General features: G+C 36.1%; 1 protein-coding gene across 1 annotated transcript in view; it reads left to right on the top strand.

Moving 5' to 3' along the window:
* Window positions 1–370: 370 nt before the first annotated feature.
* The window catches only part of CFTR (cystic fibrosis transmembrane conductance regulator), a 159538-nt gene continuing 142260 nt past the window's right edge, over window positions 371–17648 (top strand). The window contains exons 1-3 of the mRNA XM_003789825.2: window positions 371–410; window positions 1637–1772; window positions 5469–5577. Of these exons, the coding sequence (XP_003789873.1) occupies window positions 371–410; window positions 1637–1772; window positions 5469–5577 (285 nt within the window). The remainder of the gene's footprint in view (window positions 411–1636; window positions 1773–5468; window positions 5578–17648) is intronic.

The raw sequence follows: 17648 nt of genomic DNA, 5'->3' as shown, positions 1-17648 counted from the left end.
GATAGTAACTAGGACAGGGAGTGCCAGGTGGGTGCGCCACGGCTTTCCCAGATGGTGCCCAGTGCAGACACCGCATGATCACCTCACATCTTTTCATGCTGTGTAGACTGGCCTTTTCATGCTGTGTAATTTTCGTTATTATTCTCCAGGAAAAATTACCACTAGATCCGACTGGGCAATGAAAATTAAACCTATTTTTGCCTTTTGAGAACCTGTTATTAAAATTTAAATGTTGCAAGTTAATGGAAAATTATGTCATATTAAACCATAGTCACTCATTAATATCTTAGCAAGAAAATGATTGAAGTTATGTAGCTTTAAACCTGGGCCCTAATTCAGTTTAAGTTTTTATGAAAGCCAGGTTGTAAAGATGTTAGGAACACAGAGCAGGAGCCCTCTGAAGAAGCTGAAGACCATGAAGTATGAAGAAGAATCTGGACCTCTAGGGAGGAGGAGCCTGAGGAACATCTGCAAAGTTTTGCCCAAACAAGGTCAAAATGTTTGCATTTAGCACAGCGCTTCTTTTGTTCTGAATGGCTTTGTTAGAATATTTTTTCAATTGTGAGTTTATCTTTCCTCTCAATATTGGCAAAACATTCCCTTTTGATTTTGGTTTAGCTACATTTTGATTCCTTACCAAAGAAGGTCTCAATGACGCCAAATTTTGGAATTCCCTGGAGAAAAGAAAGATGCTGAGGGGAAAAGCATGGGTTTGGGAATCACTAACTCTAAGTTCAATTCCTTTCTTCAATAAATATAAGAAATTTTACCTGACCAAGGCCTCATTCTCTCAAATTGTATTCAGAAATTTCACTTTTTATATGATGTATGTATTTATTTCACAGTTTTCTTGCCTCTCTCCGTTCCTTCTCCATTTTCTTTTTAGATTTTTCTTACCTGTGTGAAGATAATTCTGCCTTATCTATGATAGTTGGAGAATATATTTGAAAATGACTGAAGTATCTGGCTTTGTGATTTCCCCTACCAGCTTCACAGATTTCCATTATACATTATTAGTTACTGATGACTAGAGGGCAGATGAGTGTAGCTGCTGAGAGTGGGGAGATAAAACATAAAGTTATGGTTCCCACCCTCCAGCAATGATGCAAACACCACAATTAAGACTAATTGATATAAACTACTCACTAACCCTCTAGCTATAGTTAGTTCCTTCAACAAATAGTTTATTGCTGCGTACTCCATGCTACAGCAATAAAATTGTATACATGTGTTGGTTAAGTGTCTGTATTCTTCTCACTCATGGTACATTTTATATTTAAAGTCCAAATATATTTTATATTTTGGACTTTATCAATTGGGCATCAATTCCTAGTATAGGGTTCTTTGGGCACAGTCATCATTATTATTTTTTTTGAGAATCATTTAAATATAGAATGTTTAGCAGTATGTTTTTCCCCCTGAGAAAGATTGTATCGTTATTCTCAGTTCCTCTGACAAAACAACAGTCACAGTTCACAAGTGGTGCTTCATAAGATATGAAGCCTAGTATTGATAGAAATTGACTTATTTTATTCACATAATTATAGATTACATCATTTTTCACATGCCTGAAAATCTGAATGGATGTCAACTTGCAAATTTCTGTTGAAGACCAAATCCAATGATTATTATCTATATCTGCTATTCTTTTTGTATTTTAGCTGGACCAGACCAATTTTGAGGAAAGGGTACAGACAGCGCCTGGAATTGTCAGACATTTACCAGATTCCTTCTGCTGATTCTGCTGACAATCTATCTGAAAAATTGGAAAGGTGCGTCCATGCATGTTGTTTATTGGTTGAGGAGAGAGATTCATATTAATTATTTAGAAAATAGAAAACTAACATATTTGTAGGCTTAATTTTTTAATGGTACATTTAAAATAGGATCAACTTATTCTCTTGCTGATGTCTTGATGAGGTAAACAACTAAATGATAAAATCTTGAAAGAAAAGTAATCATTTTCCAGAGAAATGACTTTTTTTCCCTGAAAAATACATACTTAAATTCTGTCTTTAAAAGACACGAGGTCATTTCTGTGAAGACTAAAAGTAACATTATTATGAAGCAAATTATGTATATAGTAGAGCCTCTGTAAATTGACTACTTATGGGACTGTAACATACTGGTCAACATAGAGAGTTGGTAAACATAAGGGATTAGGCCTACTGTACTGATTACATTCATGTGATAACATGTTCAGTGTATGAAAATTAGGTCAACTTAGGAGGTGGTTAACTATTGAGGTTCTACTATATTTGCTTTCAGAATCTTAGTATGTGATTACAAATGTATGTCCAGGGAAATCTTAATGCTATTGGCTATCAAAGAAATGGAAAATTTCACATTTCAGAGAATCTATTACATGCCAGGTAGAGTATCTCCTTTCAGCCATTTCAGGAGGAAAGCATCATTACCTCCCTCCCACAGAAGAGCAAACTGGGCTCTGAGAACTGATGCCTAGAGAGATGCATAACTAACCAGTGCTGGAGCTGATTCCAGTCTAGGTCTGCACTATCCAGATCACTAGCAACAGTATTCTCCTCAAGAATTCCTCAGAGTCCCCTTCCCTAAGAGTATCAGGACCCTTTTGGCTACCAGTGATAGAAACCCAGTTTACTAGTGTAAGTAAATAAAAAGAAGGAATTTATGGGCTCAAAAAGCCTAAACCCAGGTAGAGAACTAGCCAGGGGACCAGGGACTCAACTGCTACGTGGTGACACTTGACTTGTGCTGATTTTATTCTTTCAAACCAGCTTCCTCCATGCAGGAGGTTGGTCCTCAGAACTCTTGGCTGGTATTTCATATGGACCACAGAGGAAAGAGCCCTTTATCTTGAGCCAGAAGAATCTCAGAGACTGAATCACTTTCTTGCCTCTTGAACCACTCACAGTCCAGAAGCAGCTAGTTTGGGTCTTGTACCAGCAGCACAGGGTCTGATACTAGATGAAAGAGAAGGCAGTGGGAGGGGGGAAGAAAAATATATTTCATTTATATTTATTTGGTGCTGCTATGTACTGAATTATTGCACCAAAACAGAGTAGACTTGCAGTTTGCTTACCTTATTTTAAATAAATTCATTTCCACTTTTTGACATTTTCAAGGTGAAGCGAGATATTAAACCTTGTTTTTCTTGATTTTATTCAAAGAATTAGGCTAGTGAGAGTAGCAGATTCACACTTCCAAAATCAAGGGTCAGCTCCTATTGTGGAGCATTTAGTATGTAAGTGCTATGAGTCAGGGATTTTTTTTTTTGTATTTATTGTGTTTGATTTGTTTTGTTTATGATGTGTCCCTAGAGTAGGTCCCAGCATTTAGTTATCTACTCAATAAATATTTGTTGAGCAAATGAATGGTTGAATATGAAATGACTAGCATTACATAGAAACCTATAATGTAATTCATTATAGGTAAATCAGCAAGTTCAAAAGAATAGATATTGGATATCTAAGTTTTAATGGAATGCTGAGGGAAAGATTAATCAGAACAGGGCTGAGTTAACTAAAATGTGTGTAGTATAGATTTATTTATGGCTAAATAGAGGACATATACCTGAATTTACAGAATTGCCTGGTCTAACATTTATTTTTCTTCTAAGTTTTCATTGTGTCCCTTGTTTTGATTCAGTTTTTAATATATACCTATTTTGTTTATATTCATCAATTCAGTTCCAGAACAATTCAGTTCCATAAATTCTCTTCTTTACTCTTGTTCACTTATTTTCTTATAAAATTGACATGGAATTTATTGAAACATTTTGAAAGAGTGGCATACCATTTAAAGTACTCTGTAACTCTGTACCCTTGGGAAGTGACCCTGGCCTCACATTTTGCAACTGCCTTATAACCAAAGCCGTCAGTGATTGCCACGTGATTGAGGTACATTGTCCCATCTGGCTTAATTTTGAGGCCGTAAAGTTGAGTCATCTACCTAACCTCAGTATGCAAACCAGAAATCCATTCCATGATTGTAGCTAATACATACATGAACTTTACACGTATTGAACACCTTCCATTCTGATTTGGGCCTATCATGGTGTTTCTAGAACCTCACTACCTACTCTTATCCTCTCAGGTTATGAATTGTTCAAGTCTCACCTACTAAAGAAAACAAAATTCCCCAACTTTTCCCTCTGGTCACTACCTCTTCTTTTTCTTTCATGGTTGACATTTATCTGCTCTCCTAAGCTCTTCTCTTCTTCACCTTTCATTTACATCTCAGTTCCCTGAAGCATAATTTCCACTTCTACCATGTTCCTAAAAGTACATTGACCAGGCTGACTACAGACCTCTTTCTTATCAAATATGACACCTTACTGTATAAGCTTGAGTGTTGAGCACTTCTTCTTACCCTGGGAACCATTTCTTTGGGTTCCCCCTTCCTGGTTTCCTGTCTGGCCCATGTCTCCTTAGTGAAGAAGGTGAATTTGCTTCCCATTTGTCTTCTTACCCTCTTGGGAGTCACCGAGTGTTATGTATGAGAAGCAAGCTCCATGTGTGTGAGTGAAAGATGAGGAAGAGTGTGGGCAGGTGGATAGATGGAAAGGGTGGTTAGGCTTTATAGCAAGGCTCTAGTTAGCAAGCTGCTGAGGGGAAACCAAGGTCCATGTGCAGAGACTACAAAGCTTGTCTTCAAATCTCAGTTATGTGTTAATATAAAATATAAAAATTAAGATCAGGGTAACATTTAGAGATATTTTATACCCTGGTGAAGAGTAAAAGGGCTTTTTATTAAGAGAGATAAGTGGCAAAAACTTAATATATTTAATCAGCTGGTGTTCCCATAGTATTTAAGAGAACTCAAAAGTTAATTAGGTTTCAGACAGTGTTCACACTATTTAATGTCTATTCTTACCAGAAAATGTACAATTTGATCCTCTTCTCATTTTCTAAGACTTTTACTATAATAAATGATTTTAGTAGTTTAAAATGAAGTGTGATGATACTTATTTCATGCTTCTGCTTATAATATCTAACAGATTTTTCTGATCTTAAATCACTGAAAAAGTCACCTAACATGTTAACTTGTTTTTGGTTTGATAGTTAAATCTTGCAAAACCTGCCACAGTTCTATCTAAAGATCAAGGAGTGACAGAAAAAATTAGATTTTTGTGTTTCTTTTTTTCCACTGTGTTCTAAGCATAGCAGTGGGTATCCATGAGAGTCTTACTTTATTTGTCCACCCTTTTCATTACCCTTAAGAAGCCAAACACTGATTTTTAACACATACACTATAGCCTTTTCAAGAAATCAACTCCCCACAGGGTGATATATTAGAGGAGCATGGAATTCCCCCAAATATCTGGCTGAGCAGTTGGTGTTGGAGGCTCTCCATGAGGCTCATCTCTGTAATCTCTCGGGTCAGTCTCCTTGGATATACTTGAGTACATCCAGCTATGTTAAGGGAAATAGGGCAACTCAAATATTTGCACACACAACTTATTGGTCCCACTTTTTATTCTTTTGCAGAGAATGGGATAGAGAGCTGGCTTCAAAGAAAAATCCCAAACTCATTAATGCCCTTCGGCGATGCTTTTTCTGGAGATTTATGTTCTATGGAATCTTATTGTATTTAGGGGTAAGGATCTCACTTCTAAATTCATTATGTATATGATAATTTTAGTCATTTTTGTTATAATAGAAGGACTAGGGTAATGTGAAAGTAGAGAGGACTAGTCTAACCCTAATCACAAAGAAACTCTAGTAAGGACATACATTAATAAAAATCTTTAGGAACTCAGGTGTTCTGGAATGACAGTGGTAATTTAAGATGGGTTTAGCAAAATAAATTATTTGTTTTTGAGAAATTATTTTCTCTTTTGATTCTAAATCATATTATCTTACTAGCACATGAGATTATCAGTGCCTTTATTTTCCTATATTTTAGGAGACAATGTCAGAGAGACAATGCAAGTAGAAGAATTAGATCAAAATGTGGTCAAGTCCACATATGCGTATTTGTAATATTTTGAAATATTACCTGCATAGTGAATTGTTTCAAAGAAAAATAGAAAACATTTAAAATTTGGCAGCAGGATACTCTGGCAATGTAATTTTTCGGCATTCTCCATCTTCATTAGTATAAAGAGAGAAGCGTTTCTGGAAGCCCAGGCTTTGTGATGTTTAAATGCCTTTGGTGCTCCCCAGCTGTCAAATGTGACTCAGATTTATTATTTTCTGCATCACCATAGCATCATTTGAATCCTTGGTGGCAACCCGTAAAAGGAGGTGACAAGTGGAAAATTTACTTAGCTTCAAGTACAGGCTGTGCACAATATTTGCATTGGGATGTTACTGACTTGTATTCACATTGGTCTTTATGCCTCAGAGAGTTGGCAGTGCCACAGTGTCTCCTAAAGAAATCCCATCTGCGTTGCATTGCTTTACAAGTTTTAGTTCATATTCCCCAAGAAAAATATATTTAAAATTTCATCTCAACAAAGATGGACTGCAATAGGGTCAGAGTATTTCCTAATGCTTTTCTTCTGGCTTTTGATATAAGAGATCATTATAGGTTCACATGAGTATGGAATGTAAATAAATATTCCTAGCGAAACCTGCAACGGTTTAGGGTGAAAAATATTTTGTTAGTCAGTATGAATAAAGTAATTGTGGAATTATCTTTTAAGATGCATTTGAGATGGTTTTTCTCAATGAGAGCACACGTAGCTAGGCAACAGTTTGATTCATAGCTTCTGACTCCATTTGATGTATTTTTTAGAAAATGTTTTGTGTTGGTTGCTTTGAATCTTTGAATCAGGGTATAGAAATACAGCTTATTTTAACATTATCAAAATAATTGCTGGATTGAAGAGAGTAATATTTCAAATAATTGTTATGTCATGGCTACGATTTCAGTGAAACAAAATTTCCCTGGTCTTGTTCTACATCACATGCTGCTTTTATTGATTAACGTGAGCACTACCAAGGAGAAGCTGGAAGAGAGGTCTAGTTATTACACTCCTTTCTTTTTGAAATTAGTTAATAATTTTTTATTTCATTTCATTTTAAAATGTTAAGGGGATACAAATATTTTGGTTTCATGGCTTGACTATATACTTTGGGATTATAAATGTGCCCATCACCCGAGTACTGATCATTGTACCTGTTAGGTGGGGTTTGCCCCTCTTCTCCACCCACACTCCCCCTTCTTTGATTTGATTTTTACTTCCCTCTGTGTACCATGTGCCTATCAGTTAGTTCCAGCTTATTAGAGAGTACATGTTTTGCTGTTCTTGAGATACTTTGCTGAGAATGATGGTTTCTCATTCCTTCCAAATTGCTGCAAAAGGTATTAATTCATCCTTTTCATGGTGGAGTAGTGTTCCATGGCATACATGTACTACATTTTATTGTTCTACTCATGAACTGATGGGCACTTGTGTTGATTCCACATCTTTGAAATTGCAAATTGTGCTACAATAAACATTCAAGTTCAGGTGTCTTTTTGATAAAATGACTTCTTTTCCTTTGGATAAATATGCAGCTGTGGTATTGCTGGATCAAATGGTAAATGGTATGCCTTCTTTTAGTTCTTTATCCATACTGTTTTCCATAGTTGTACTAATTTGTAATTCTACAAACAGTGTATAAGTATTCCTTCCTCTCTGAATCTGTGCCAGCATCTATCATTTTTGGACTTTTTAATAAACCCATTCTAACAGAAAGTGGTGTCTTGTTGTGGTTTTAATTAGCATTTCCCTAATGATTAGTGATGTTGAACATTTTTTCTTACGTTTGTTGGCCCTCTGTGTATCTTCTTTCAAAAAATTTCTGTTCATGCCTTTGCCCACTTTTTTATTCAGTGGAGTTGTTTGTTTTTTTCTTGCTGATTTGTTTGAGTTCTTTGCAGATTCTGGATGTTAGTTCCTTGTCAGATATGTAGATTGTAAATATTTTCTCCCATTCTATAATGATTAGGCCCCTTTTTGTGCTCTGCCTGGCTTGTCAAATAATTTGTACCTCTATGTTCTACATAGAAGTCTTATGTGAGCAAAACACTCACCTAAACATAAAAGTCTGTAAGCTATATGAACATGTTTATAGGATTTATGTTTTGGTTTACTGTACACCAGAAAAGTAGCATGAGATATATATATATATATATATAGAGAGAGAGAGAGAGAGAGAGAGAGAGAGAGAGAACAGTTTAATATATATTGAGGACTTGATCTTAATTCCAGTTCCGTATTAAGCCCTTTATGCAGATTATTTAATTTTGCTAGTAACTCCATGGAGCAGAAGTTATTACTTCTGGTAAGAATACCACAGAAAGTATTCTTACCACAGTGGTAGGTTTGATTGATACTCAGTTTCTTTAGTTCCAAAGCCAATAACCCTTAACAGACTGTGGGGATTGCATAATTATATTTATAATGATTGTATTTAGGTATTAACAGAAGGGTGACTCTAGTTACCAGCCTTACATCACCTCTGCATCTTCTCAGGAGACACACACTACAGAAATTTGAAGGTTGAGAATTCTTTCAGGGTCACTTCAGGGGAAAATCTGAAGAAAGTTCACAGCAGATAGCAGGATAGGGGAACCAATTAGAATCTTCTCACAGGGAAAGAACTGTCTGAAATCTACCCAAGAAACAGTTCTGTGAAGGGTCGAACCTGTAGACAAAATTAAGGGGTAGGAGAATGGAGTGGGTATAAAGAAGGACTAAATAGCTCTTAAACTTCTCAAGATTAAAAATAGCCGGGCACCTGTAGTCCCAGCTAGTCAGGAGGCTGAGACAAGAGAATTGCCTAAGCCCAAGAGCTGGAAGTTGCTGTGAGCTATGACGCCATGCAGTCTACCAAGGGTGACAAAGTGAGACTCTGTCTCAAATAAATAAATAAATCCTAGCAAAAGAGATCCTTTAAAGCCTTTCATGGTGTATTAATTATCCACGGATGGGGGAGGGGACAGGTGCTCTTAAGGTAATCTGAGCCCTAGGCTATAGCTCTAGAATCAGGAACATGTTTGAAAGGTAAAGTCTGTTTCTACCAACTGAGCTCCAGCTGATACCCAGTGGTGTGTTGGTGAGGAAGACATCCTGATGGAGGAAAGCAACTGAAATGTGTATGGTGAGAAGGCATAGGGAAGGAAATTTACACGGAATATGGCACAAGAGTGGTAAGACAGACGGTTTTTCACCCTTGTCACAGAGTAAAGGCTTTACTGAGGTGTGTAGTTTTAAGTAGTGAAAATGTTGAAAACTGTGTCTCGAAGATTTTGATAACCATAGTGGCCATTTAGATGAATGCAGTTTTTTTGGGTATCTGATATCTTCATTTCGTTTTTTTTGTCCTTTATAAAAAATAAATAAATAAGAGAAGAAAATTTAACAATTATGATAATACCTCTATCCTCTCAAATAACTTACACCAATTCCTTACTATTAATTATATTCTTGCTGGATTGTCCTTCTTTCCATTAAATAAGCAAGGATAAATGAACAAGTCTTCTTGAAATTCCTATCACTCTAAGAAGTAGATGGACATACTTTCAGAATGTCTATAGATTCTAAGTCTTTGTATAATTTGGGTGCAAAAAATATTTGGGTGGTTTTTTGACTGACTAAAGAATAGTGCTATAAAATTTGCTGTTAACTGAAAAAGATTAAGAAAAAGGAAATGCCGTCATCCAGGAGCTTATCTCTCTGCAATACTGATGTAATTTTAAATCATGTTAGTTATGGCTTTTTGTAATTAACTCTCTACTTCCTTTTCCTTCACCTGACTCAGCAGCCAAGTATAACATTGTCTTTAAATTTAAAGACACCCGGTATAGAAGAGAAACTGGCTGTTGAAAACCTGAGAGAGAGTCGATTAAGGATAGTCTGAAGGAAACTAAGTAGAGGGAGTTCTGTAAGCAGATTACTGAGAGAATATGATTATTATGGTAACAAATCCATAAGCATTCACTCAAAAATATTCTTGATTCCTAGGCAGCTCTGGGCATGTTTCAACCAATAAATTGAGGTACATGTTAGTGCAACTTGGGGCAGACTACCTTTGTTCATTAAATCCCAAGAAGTTTGAAGACATAAAAAAGAAGTCCTGGTTCTCATGTTTCCAGACTTCTCAAGATCCCCTGTCTGTATTGCAAAGGAGGATCTTTGCCCCTTATGTTTGGATAAAGTCTTTAAAGGGATTTGAATACAAGCCCACTGCTAAAAAAGACAGGGTGTTTTGGGAATTCTGCATACAGGTAGTCCCTGCCATAGGCACTTTTTCTTAGGGTGTTTCTGCCACGTGATTGGCTGCCTAAAGATTACGATCTCCAGAAAGCCTTCCGGACGCCAGTCCTGTGGGATTCTTTTCCCATCTTTCTCTCTCATCCCCTCATTTCCTCATATCTAGCTGCTTCTCTAACCCCAGCAATGACTTGCATGCTGTGTTCCCTATCCTAAGCACTTTGACCCCTTTCTAAAAACTCTTCCATCTCTGACACAGGGCTACACTTTGTGCTGCTCACTGCATTTTACCCCTTTCCCAGGTTCCTGTGACAAGAACACTCAGGGGTGCATGGTATTTAGCTGTCCTCTTTGAAATGTAAGGGAGTTTTACTTTAGACTTTAGAGAAATCATTAGCCCTTCCCCAGATAATGTAGTTTAATTGGTCTGTGATGGGACCTGCCTCAGCCTACCACCATGCCTGGCTAATTTTTAAAATTTTTTCGTAGAGATGGAATCTCACTGTATTGCTCAGGCGGGTGCTGGCCTCAAGCTATCCCACCACCACCTCCCAACATGCTAGAACTAAGGGCATGAGCCACTGCGCCCAGCCCAAAATTATACTTGAAATGTTCTCCAGATGATTCTAATTATATAGCCAGAGTTGAGACCCAGTGGTAGAAAAACATCAGTGTGGTCACTGTACATGACTTTTGTTAGAACTAAGGTGAGGGGACTGGAAAGTGGTACACACACAACTCTTTAGTTTGATATTTTTCTTAATACTGGGAAAACTCAAAAGATAGAAAAATTAATATTAACTCTCAATGAAAGAAGGGCAGTGCTTCTCAAACTTTTGTATGCATTTTAATTATGCAGGGATCTAATTAAGGTGGAATTCTGACTCAGGTTGGGGAAGGACCTGAGGGTCTGTGTTCTCTAAGAGCTCCCAGATGGTGTTACTGGACTGAGAGTAGCAAGGCCCAGAAGGTCTTGAATAAGAGAAAGCCTTGTTAGCATGGTGTCTGTGAAAAGAGAAATAGACTAACCAGGGTAAAGGAGCCCCTGAAGAAAAGTGACAGGAATCCCACTGAGATGAATACTGCCAAAGGGTCTGGGAAGAGTCCTGAGTTAACTATTAACCTCCTGCTCCTCCTTCTAGAACCTTCTGCCAAGACTCCCCTGGAGAGTGCAGAGGTACAGCTAAGAAGGACTCTTATTGCTCTTCCAAGACTGCAACAGGAAGAGATAATTCGTCTTTTCCTATAGAAACATTGCTATGCAGGTTGGGTAGGATTTTAGAGGTCCTGTTGGAACAGAAAGGTGCTCTAAGAGCATTTTACATTAAACAGAATTTTGAAAGGTAAACTAAAAATCCAACAATATGCTTAGTATTGATAGAATATTACATCTAAGGTAATGCATCGCCTATTCTTGCATGTGAAATGTTGTAACAAAATTAATTTGTGAGTTAGGAAATACCTGTGATCGCATTTTTACAACTTAAACTGGATATGAGAGCCCAAAATAAAGAGTTCTCTCATTCCTTTGTAGGAAGATGGTGCATCTTTTGTTCTTAATAGCTAAGTAGTATCAGTAGTGACAAATGAACATAATGTGGCAAAACAAAGTCCAATATATATGATGTATTCAAGTATGTATTTTTTCTAAAAGTGCAACATTATTTTTGTAACTCTCCTGGGGATATGCTCATGCCCTGTTGCCACCAACCTGTTTTGTGATCTTGACCAAACAAGAGCTTGGACTTCACTGTCTTTACCTATACAGTTGAAGTGGCTACAGTACAGTGTACCATGTCTACCACCCCTTCCATCTTTTCAGTTTTGTGTCTATATATGAGGCCCAGCAAAATGTTAAACTACAGTAGTATTAACTTAGAACTTGATTCCCTAGGTTGTGTTGAACTGATCACAATATACAGATTTATGAGCAACAGAGGGAACCAGCTTATAACATTTTCACTCTGATTTAGGGTTATGAATAAGGGAGGGGCCTTTGGAATCAAATTGTCTAGTTCAAATCCCAGTTTTTCTGGTTACTAGTTGTGCAACTTTGGGAAAGGTATTTAAACTGTCTTTGTTGTGAAAATCAAATGAATTAAGCACATAGAATTATTTCTGTACCCAATTATATATTACTGTATTTTTAAATAGACTCTTTAGTATATAATTACTCAAATTATTTGCATTTACTTATTTCTCTCTATCTGCTATAAGCAAATCATGAAACGCTTGATTTTTATAGGGCAGAGGAAAATGCTTTGCTAATGGTTACTGACGATGATTCTAGCATTACTTCAGAAATCAAAATCAGTATTTTAACACATCTTCCATTATTGTTATTGCTACTGTCTCAGCAAATTCAAGAGCTAAACCCATTATATTATTGCTGCTGTCTCAGCAAGTTCAGGAACTTTTCTTATAAAACATGAATAATACAGATTACTAATGAAGAGGTAACCATCAATCATTAATAAAATTAGTCAGTGCTGAAAGGAAAATGCCAAAAGCAAAGCAAAACATTTTGAATTAAACATTGAATCTAAAAACACGATTCAAAGGTAGATTTTTTTTTGAGACTCTGTTTTAATTTGGTGTATGGATATTTTTACAAAAGCTACAAGCAATTGTGGCAAAATGAAGAAAATATTTGAAAACAAACTGCTTGAACAATTCTTCAGTGGGTTAAGCATAAATAGGTTTTTATTTTCTTTGCTAAACAGGGAAAATTCCTTTTTTTAGCCATTAGTATAAAGCCAAAAATTACCATCAGACTTTAGCGTATCAAGATAAACAAAAATTTTACACTTATATTTACCTTGTCAAAAGTAGAATCATAAGCGTTTGGATTCTGTGCATTAGACTAAAGAGTTGTTTTGGGCAGGCATCAAATACACGAACACTAGACAGCTGATGAGTTAAAAAAACAAAAAAGGTCTGTGCTTACTTTTTGTGATATCCAACACCAACGATAAACAAAATAGTCCACAAATCATCTGTATGTGGCTTGCAGACTGCAGGTTGGTTGGGCACCCCATGAAGCCAGTACCCCTGTGTCATATATGTTCTGGGTGTATGTGTGTTTACTTTCCTCCACTTTTTCTATGTACTATCTCTTATCATAAGTTATATGTAAGTTATGCACATGTTTATTATTCTTTTAGATATTTTTTCAGATCATGAAAAGTCAGATAATCACTGATATACTTGATGTTTTTTAGTTTATTTCAATGAGAATTTATACTTAATAAAAAAGAGAGATTGTTATTACTTCACACAATGTGTTATGAACCTGTTTTTCCTCTTAAAGTATTGTGAATGCCTTTTCAGTTCATTAGGTTTTGTTTACTTGATCATTTTAGTGAATCATATGGATGTATCGTAATTTATTTGATCAGTTCCTCACTGTTGAATATTTCAATTGCCTCCCTTTTCCACTACTATACAAAGTCCTTCAAACACATCCCTTACACGCTAAATCTTAGCAGATTTTCAAGACTCTGTACCTAAGTGCACAAGTACAGATAAATTGTCTTCTAGGAAAGACATACTAAGTTGTTTTCTTTTTTTTTAAGACAGAGTCACCCTGGGTAGAGTGGCATGGCGTCATCGTAGCTCACGGCAATCTCAAACTCATGGGCTTAAGAAAGCCTCTGGCCTCAGCCTCCTGAGTAGCTGGGACTATAGACACATGCCACCGTGCCTGGCTAGGTTTTTCTGTTCTTAGTAGAGATGGGGTCTTACTCTTGCTCAGGTTGATCTTCAACGCCTGAGCTCAAACAATCCACAGGCCTTGGCTTCCCAGAGTGCACCCTGCCACTAATTTATTTTCTTGGTCCTAAGGTGTGAAAATTTAGTTTTCACTAATAATGGTTCTTATCATTTTTATGATGTTTTCAAATTGCTTGGTGAAAAGAGCATATTGTTATTTTTCTTCACATTACTTTTGGTTCCTAGGGAGTTTAAACTGTTTTTATATGTTAATTATGCATTTATATGTCCTTTTGTGTGTGCGGATAGACTTTTCATGTTCTTTATTTTGGTGTATCTTTTTCTTATTGATATATAAGAGAATATTTTCCCCAGCCCTATCATTTACCTTGTACTTTTGTTTCTAGTGAGCTTTTGGGTTTTTTTATCTTTTAACAACCAAAAGTCTTAATTAAGAAAAAATTTGATGCCCTATCTCTGCATCTTTTTCTTTGTTTTCTGCTTTTGCATTACCATTTTCTAAAGACTCATGCTACCCAAATATTATGCAAGCATATGTCTATGTTTGTTATTAATTTTTTAAATTCAAATATTCCATCTATTTGGAATTCATTTTGATGTGTGTATATGAGATAGGAATCTAATTTTTAAAGAGCAAGTATCCTGTTTTTTATTTATTGCATAATCTACCCTTTCCCCACTGAATTAAAATGTCATATTTTATTATACATTAACTTATTACTTGTGCTTGAATCTATTCTTGGACTTTCCAGATAAATCAGCCTATTTCATTGTCGTATGATTATAGCTTCTTTATTTAATATCCAGTAATGTAAACCTTCTCACACATTATTCTTATTCCTCAAATGTTTTTGATTAGTCTCTCATTTTTTCCCAAATGAAACTTAGAATCATTTTATCCATCAATTCAACAACTCTTTGTTGAGTGGATACTCTGTGCCATGTATTGTGTATAGTAATGAAATTGTTACAAAAATTAAGAGAGATGATCCCTGCTTGTAGAGTGCTAAAAATTCACTTCCCCAAAATCCACTTAGAATTTTGATGATTTCATTAATCTTATAAAATAACTTGTGGGAGAAGGTAATCTTTGCAATATTAAGTTTTTCATTTTAGAAAGCTTCAAGTTTCTCCATTTATTTGAGACTTTTAAAATATATCCAAATTATATTTTCAAAAATGTGTGTTTTCGGGCTGGGTACAGGGCTCATGTCCGAAATTCTAGCACTGTGGGAGGCCAAAGCAAGAGGATTGCTTGAGGCCAGGAGTTTAAGACCAGCCTGAGCAACATAGCAAGGGCCTGTTTCTACAAAAATTTAAAAAATTAACTGACATCGTGGTACACACATATATAAGCCCAGCTGTTCAGGAGGCTGAGGCAGGAAGTATAGCTTGAGCTCAGGAGTTTGAGGTTATAGTGAGCTGTGATGATGCCACTGCACTCTAGCCTGTACAAAAGAGTGAGACCTGTTCAAAAAAAATGTAAAAATCTTATTGGTATTATATCTTTGAATATACTGTTACTACTAATAGGATACTTATTTATTATGTTTGGTATTTAGGAATCTATTTTCTGAGGATAGTAACTTATTCAACTTCTTCTACCTATTTAATTCTTGATTCACAGTCTTTTTTTTTTTTTAAGATGGATACTTTATTTATTTATTTATGTATTGCAGTTTTTGGCTGGGGCTGGGCTTGAACCCGCCACCTCCGGTATATGGGGCTGGCGCCCTACTCCTTGAGCCACACGCGTTGCCTGTGATTCACACTCTTATAGAGACAATCATATTCTATGTTGATAGCCATGCCTTTGTTTCTTCTCTCCAATATTTGTTTCTCAATCATTTTTGAGTTGCATTAGCTAGAAGTTTCAGAAAAATGTTGATAGCTAATATTCTTTTTATTTTTCCTGACTCTAAAGTTAATGCTTCTACAGTTTTGTTAATTATGGCCCTGGTTGTTGTTTTGAAGAAGAAAGCTCTTTTCACGTTAACAATGTATCTTTATTTTCAAGTTAATTAAGAACAGAGCTACTGCATAGTATACATATACCATAATTTATTAATCCATTCATGAGTCGATGGGCACTTGGGCTTCTTCCATCACTTGGCAATTATGAATTGAGCTGCAATGAACAATCTGGTGCAAATATCTTTGTTTCCAAGTGATTTTTGGTCTTTGGATATACACCTAGTAAAGGAATTGCAGGATCAAACAGCAGGTCTACATTTAGATCCCCATGGGATACTATGCTGCTTTAGAAAAAGGTGGAGACTTTATATCTTTTATGTTTACATGGATGGAGCTGGAAAATATTCTTAGTAAAGTATCTCAGGAATGGAAGAAAATCCAATGTACTCAGTACTACTATAAAACCAATTTGTAATCACCCACACTTTCATTTAAACGATGAATCACAACTATAGCCCAGGATGGAGGAGGGAAGGGGAGGGGTTGGGAAGGGAGAGGGGTGGTTCAATAGAGGGAGGGTTAATGGTGGGACCACACCTATTGCAAGGTACAAGTCAAATCTATCAAGTATAGAACACAAATGTCTTAACACTGTGATTAAGTATATGAGGTGAGAGCTATGTTAAGTAGTAGGATGTAAGCACTCCAGTTTGTACAAATAATCAATACATTGAACCCCACAGTGGCATAAATGTATTCATGATCTATGTATATATACTTAATAATAAAAAAAGAACAGATGCTGTTTCTAATAAATGAAGTTTTATCAGATTCCACTTTAGTTGTTCTTGAGATAATCATAGGTTCTTCTGTAGTCTATTGTTATTCTATTGGTTTCTCCATATTAAGCTGCCCTTATGTTTCTGGGATAAAGACATAGGTAGTACTGTATATTTCAAACAAGTGAAGATGATAATGATGATTTTACAAAGTAACCATGCACTTTGGTCAAAAAGAGAATAAAAAGTAGCCCTAGAAAATTTTCAACCAATTGTTCTACATATATTAGAAATAAATACGTTTGGGGCTTGGAACTGTAATTTTTAAAATACATTATCTTGAGATTAATTTATTTAATGTAATTGCAAGTCTGAGTCCAGGTCTCTATTTTCACCCAAACTTACCTTCATAGTCTGAATATCCAGAAAAAGCAACCTTCCCTATGTCTAGAAACATCCGGTCCTACCCTAATGTAGGTAAAACAGAAATGATTAAAGAATTTAGACTCATCTTCAGCAACTTTGAGATCTGTCTGGAAGATCTGTGAAAAACTAGGTATATCTCCTAAGAGGCATTCAAATTTTCCCCGAGAGGTTGATGTAAATTGACACCTGAGATGATTCCCATCAGGCATACAATCTGGGTAGACTCCATTCTTCTCGGCCCTGCATGCCTCTGAGCAGACGACATTCATAGTCAGGGCAGCATGCGGGCCAGGAAAATTATCCAAGGAATTCTTGGCTTCTTCCAGGGGAATGTGCAGATTCAGATTATGTAATCTGAGATCTTAGCCATCAGGATCATCCTGCTCCACCTCTTAGTATATTAGTGAGGAAAAGTGTAGAAAAGGGAAGTGGCTGAGGGGACACAGACAATGTAGCTAACATGCCAGGATAAGACCTTGGGTTTTATGACTTTCAGTTCTGTATTTTGTTGTCACGCTGGCTTACTCATTGCTAGCAGATTTCTGCTATCTAAATGAATCATTAAATTCCATCTTGAATTGTGTGTGATAAAGAGTAATAACCTATTTTAT

The sequence above is a fragment of the Otolemur garnettii genome, unplaced genomic scaffold (genome assembly GCF_000181295.1).
Source record: "Otolemur garnettii isolate 467f Iridium unplaced genomic scaffold, OtoGar3 scaffold00037, whole genome shotgun sequence".
NCBI classification, from domain to species: domain Eukaryota; kingdom Metazoa; phylum Chordata; class Mammalia; order Primates; family Galagidae; genus Otolemur; species Otolemur garnettii.
This window is presented reverse-complemented; position numbering and strand designations above follow the sequence as displayed.